This window comes from Fukomys damarensis, unplaced genomic scaffold (assembly GCF_012274545.1).
Source record: "Fukomys damarensis isolate Sample0158 unplaced genomic scaffold, DMR_v1.0_HiC HiC_scaffold_11, whole genome shotgun sequence".
Lineage (NCBI taxonomy): Eukaryota > Metazoa > Chordata > Mammalia > Rodentia > Bathyergidae > Fukomys > Fukomys damarensis.
In genome coordinates, this window is record NW_022900923.1 from 41,110,693 (window position 1) to 41,115,379 (window position 4,687).

Here is a 4,687-nt window from a genome sequence, read left to right on the forward strand (position 1 = left end):
GAGTGGGGTGGGATGGGGGGCTTCGGGGGGGCCAGGGAAAGGGGCTCTCAGGGCCATATGCAGGAGCCCTAAGCAAGAGGCTCAAAGGTGCCACATCCAACTGGGCTGCTGTTTTCCTTTCTGGGGAAGGGGAGAAGGGACCCTGGGACAGCACCAGGGAGGCTCCCATGCAGCACCCTTGTCCCTCCTGTCACACTCCAGCCTGTGGCGGGACCTGTGTGATCAGCAGCTGGGCTGCCCAGCTTAGCAGGCTGATGCCCTCTCCCCCACCAGAGCCAGTACATCTTCCTGCACAGCTGCATCCTCAGCAGGATTCTGCAAGGGCCCTTTGGCACCTCTGAGTGAGTCCGGCTCCCCTTGACTTCGAGCAGAGAAAACACAGCAGCAGCTGGTCAACCCCGTAGGCCTTCTCCCCTCTGCCTCCCCAACCCAGGACCGGACCCATCTCTGTGGCAAATTTTGCACAGGCGTGTGCCAAGAGGGCAGCCAATGCCAATGCTGGCTTCCTGAAGGAGTACGAGGTATGCCCCAAGCCACGCACCAGTGGCGAGTGCATGCAGCTCTCCCCTGCCTGGACTCAGGGTGCCCATCTCCCAGCTCCTGCTGCAGGCTATCAAGAACGAGGCTGACTCTTCATCGCCCCCTCCTGGCTATGAGCAGGACAGCACTGTCTCCTGTGAGTTCCACTGGGGTCCAGTATCAGGGTGAGTATGGGCTGGGGACCGGCGTCAGCCTCACACTCAGCGCTTTCCCACAGGCGCTCACTCTCGGCTCCAGTTTTCTCCCACGGGAGAGGGCTCCGCTGATGATGTCCCAGAAGCCTGGCTCTTCCCTGTGAGATGATGCTGGTTGCCCCCTCTGACTGTCCATGCTTCTCAGACCGGGACTGGTGGTTTGGGGGCTCCTAGACGGGTGGGGGACACCTCAGTCCCTGGGATCCAATGAGCTGTGCTCTGCAGGGGGGCCTTTGGGTCGTGACCACGTGGTGCTAATGGGGCCCGTGGGGCCAGAGGAGCTTTGGGAGCTGGTGTGGGAGCATGGCGCCCATGTGCTGGCCGCCTTGAGTCTGCCCGATACCCAGGAGGTGAGGAGAGCAGACAGAGGGTGGGCAGGGCAGGTGCTGGGCTGATGTAGGTGGAAGGAGTGTGCAAGGCCTCAGCAAGCTGAGCTCTGATTTGGTCCCAGCCACAGGCGTTCTGGCCAACAGAGTCACGGCCCATCATCACAGGCACGGTGACAGCAGACTGGGTGGTGGACAGCAGCGCTGCCAGCTGGCCCTGTACTCTCTTCAGGGTCACACATGTAGGTGCTGGGGCCACAGGGGGTGGTGGGCAGTGGAGGCAGAACCCTGGCTGCCTCCCCTGCCCTCTGGGCATCAGTGTTCATCTTTGCCCAGGGAGAGAGTGGGACTGAGAGGCTGGTGCAGCGGCTGCAGTTCCTACGCCAGGAGCATGGGCATGAGCTGTCTGCTACCTACCTGCTGCCTTTCTTGGCTGCCGTGGGCCCGTGCTGCTTCCGGGGCAGAAGCAGGAAGCCTGGTACACTGCTCAGCTACTGCAGGTGCTGGAGGACAAACCTCACTGAGCTCGCGTGGGTTATGGGTCAGGACAGCCTCCCATGTCCTTGTCATCTCCGGCTTTGTCCTCAGGGTTGTGGTAGGGTTACCCCTCTCCGCCTGGCTCCAGCCTGGCTGGTTGACCAAGTGCCTGGGAGCTTGTGCCAGCCCCCAGGCCCAGACCTGGTTTCCCCATGTCCCTGGATACCCCCATCATCCCCTCCAGGTCCCCATCCAACTCTAGGTCCATTGCAGCAAGGGTGCGGCCCAGCTGGGCACATTCCTGGCCGTGGAGCAGCTGCTGCAGCAGGCAGGGACTGAGCAGACAGTGGATGTCTTTAAAGCAGCCCTGCAGCAGTCACAGGCCTGTGCCCTCATGATCCCCACGCTGGTGAGAGGGGATCAGGGCCTCAAAAGTAGGAGGGCTGGGGAGGTGAGGCAGGTTTGCGCCCCCTACAGGCAGCCCCTTGCTAGTGCCATCCTTGACTCCACCAGGTGGCGCTATGGGCCACTCTGCTCTCCCTAGATGGAGTCCTAGGGATTGGGAGACCCTGGGGCTTTTCCCTGTCTGGTTTGGGCCAGAAGAGTGAGTCTCCTTATTCTTGTCTACCCTCAGGAGCAGTATATCTACCTCTATGACTGTCTGAACAGCGCATTGGTGGATGGGCTGCCCTGAGACCAGAAGCAGCCTGTGCCCTGCCACGCCTGCCCCAGCAAGTCCCAGGGGGCCTGCCTTCCCGAAGGCAGCCTCTACCGGGTACTGTGGTGTGAAGGGCCAGAGGCAGGGAATAAAGATGTGGTCAGGGCTGAGGCTGAGCACTCTGTCTGTCATCTGACATGGGGGCTAACACAAAGGCCTGTGGGCATATACGGAGCAGGATTAAGAGCTGGGGCCTGAGGTCAAGCTGGGTCAACTGACCCCACCCCTCTCCCTAGTCCCCAGTTTTCCAGTTTCCCGAATTTCAGTCTCTCACCTCTAGTGCCATTTGGTGCCAAGCCCTGGGCTTTAGAGTCCTCCTTCCCCACCCACGGCCCCTGCATGCCGAAGGATCGACTCACCCTGTTCCCCTTCCCCCTCCTCTGCCATCCCCAGCTTTCTCTACCTGCCAGGCTCCTTGCCTGGGTGGAGATGGTACAGCCATACTGTGGCCTGGAGGGTGGGGGCAGAGTTGCCGGGCTCTCCTGCTCTTCTGCTTTCTTCTTTCTCCCCTCCACACAGGAGGCTGGTGGGAGAGGACGCAGAGAGGGATCTGGAGATGGGAAAGCTAAGAGACCAGAGAGGAGGGTGTGGGTGAGGCTGCCTGTCCCAAACCCTGGAGGACCAGACTGCACATCAGTCGTGATTGCGATGGCCTCACAAGCTCTTGCCTGCCTTCCCATTAGAATGCAGGTTTCCTGGTGCCATGGTCCCTGATGCTGGGTGCTGATAGCCCTGTTGGAGGGTGCTGGGAAGACACAAAGCCAGGACAAATCAAACAAGTCCTTTAAGTGGAGGCAGATCCCCCACCTGGGGTAGGGGACAGGGGTCTTACTGGCAGCCTCAGTTCCTTAGGGACATGCAAGGCATCAGAGGTCAGGGTCCTTCTCGGGCCTGGTTGAAGAGAAGTTAGGCTTTCTGCTCATCAGGGGCCACCCCAGAGTGGTGTCAGGCTCTGTTGCTACCCCCTGAGGACTTAATGACAAGGTCCTCTTCCATGCACTGTGCTCAGCAGGAGACCACGGTTTGGTGCATGCTGAGCTTCACAGGGACAGGCCGGGGGCAGCTCTGCACTACCCAAGCCTGCCTCACAGGGCCAGGTCAAAGGGGCACAAGCCAGGAACACAGGCCGACACAAGGGCCTCTGCGAGGCACTGCCATCTGGGGCTTCGGGGTCTTTATCGCTGTGCAGGGCCATCCTAAGGCTCATCTTCCACTCTAAGGGCCATGGCCCCAACTGGAGTCCTGGGGTCAGGGTCTGGTGGCTTTGCTCTCCAGCTGTGCAGCTCCTCTGGTCCAGGGAGATCAACAGAGCGTGGAGAGGATTGATGAGAGCGTCCTGGCCGTGGCAGGGGGAAGGAGTCTGGGTCCGCGAGGTCCCTGTGTTTCTGGAGTGCCCTCTGGGGGTACTGTGGGGGGAGAAAAGCTGGGCACAGGGGCGCTCAACCCGCTCTAGCTCTGCGCTGGGGCTGGCTCAGGAAGACCGAGACGCCAGAGAAAGCACGAGGTTACATGAAGGAAGCACATCCAGCCAAGTTCCGCCTAAGGAGAGAACGGGGACTGGGCCGCAGTTCTAACCGCTGTGGCCAAGAAGACCCCGTAGCTCTGCAGTGGCTGAGCGGCATCTTCAGCACTGAGCCTCCAGGTGGCGCCAATCTGCCGACTTCGGGCCGGCGCTGACAGCCCGCGGTGCACATGGAAGCCTCTCGGCCTCACTACCCTGGGAGCCCGGACCGAGGTGATCCCTCGCTGTAACCCTGACAGAGAGCCCGCCAGTGCCTCTGCAGCCACTGTGCACGCGGTGAAGATCCGTGCCCATTTCCTTGGTGTCAGGGCATGGCCTTCCGCTCCCGCTTCCTTTCGGGCCGATCGCAAGCGCCCTGCTCCCGCAGCAGCCCGACACTCTCTTTCCCCTCTCATCCAGGGAGCAGGGCGCAGGGCGAGGACCCCCAGCGAGCCAGCTGGGTGACCTTGAGCAAACCTCTTCCCTCGGGTCTGGGCCCCTCGGGTAGAGTGCTGGGGGGCTGGGGGCCTCGCAGACGTCAAGGTCTCTCTCCTCGGGCCGCCTCCGTGTCCCACGTGACCCCGTGGCTGTCCCCAGGGGCCAGAGGGGCACGAGCTCCCTGGGCCGGGCTGTGGGGGGGCTCTTCCAGCAAGTGCAGGTCTCCCACATGCTGAGCCTCCCGGCTTTGGGTTCCCCCACCCCGCCCCCTTTCCTTTCCTGGATGAAATTCCTGCCAGTTTGGAAGGAAGGAGGGAAGGGGAGCGAGCGCAGCGCAGAAAGTTTCCTTGGCTCCTCCTCCGCCTGTCTCCCTCTCTTGCCAAGCCCAGCCTGTGAAACTGAATAACGACGATCACTCAACAATGCCTGCCCCTCTCTGACTGCAAAGTCCCTGCGCTCCCGCCGCGCCGAGCAGAGACCTCGGGGCGGTCCC

At 61.8% G+C, this 4,687-nt stretch overlaps 2 protein-coding genes across 2 annotated transcripts in view; both read left to right on the forward strand.

The window, feature by feature from the left end:
* The window catches only part of LOC104876855 (receptor-type tyrosine-protein phosphatase V-like), an 18,650-nt gene extending 16,290 nt beyond the window's left edge, over window positions 1-2,360 (forward strand). The window contains 9 exon segments of the mRNA XM_033762164.1: window positions 274-341; window positions 434-521; window positions 598-676; window positions 758-834; window positions 947-1,084; window positions 1,186-1,302; window positions 1,397-1,560; window positions 1,811-1,946; window positions 2,172-2,360. Coding sequence (XP_033618055.1) covers window positions 274-341; window positions 434-521; window positions 598-676; window positions 758-834; window positions 947-1,084; window positions 1,186-1,302; window positions 1,397-1,560; window positions 1,811-1,946; window positions 2,172-2,231 — 927 coding nt within the window. The 3' untranslated portion in view covers window positions 2,232-2,360.
* Window positions 2,361-4,088: 1,728 nt separating this feature from the next.
* Lgr6 (leucine rich repeat containing G protein-coupled receptor 6) overlaps window positions 4,089-4,687 on the forward strand; it is a 114,021-nt gene continuing 113,422 nt past the window's right edge. The window contains exon 1 of the mRNA XM_033761978.1: window positions 4,089-4,217. Coding sequence (XP_033617869.1) covers window positions 4,089-4,217 — 129 coding nt within the window. The remainder of the gene's footprint in view (window positions 4,218-4,687) is intronic.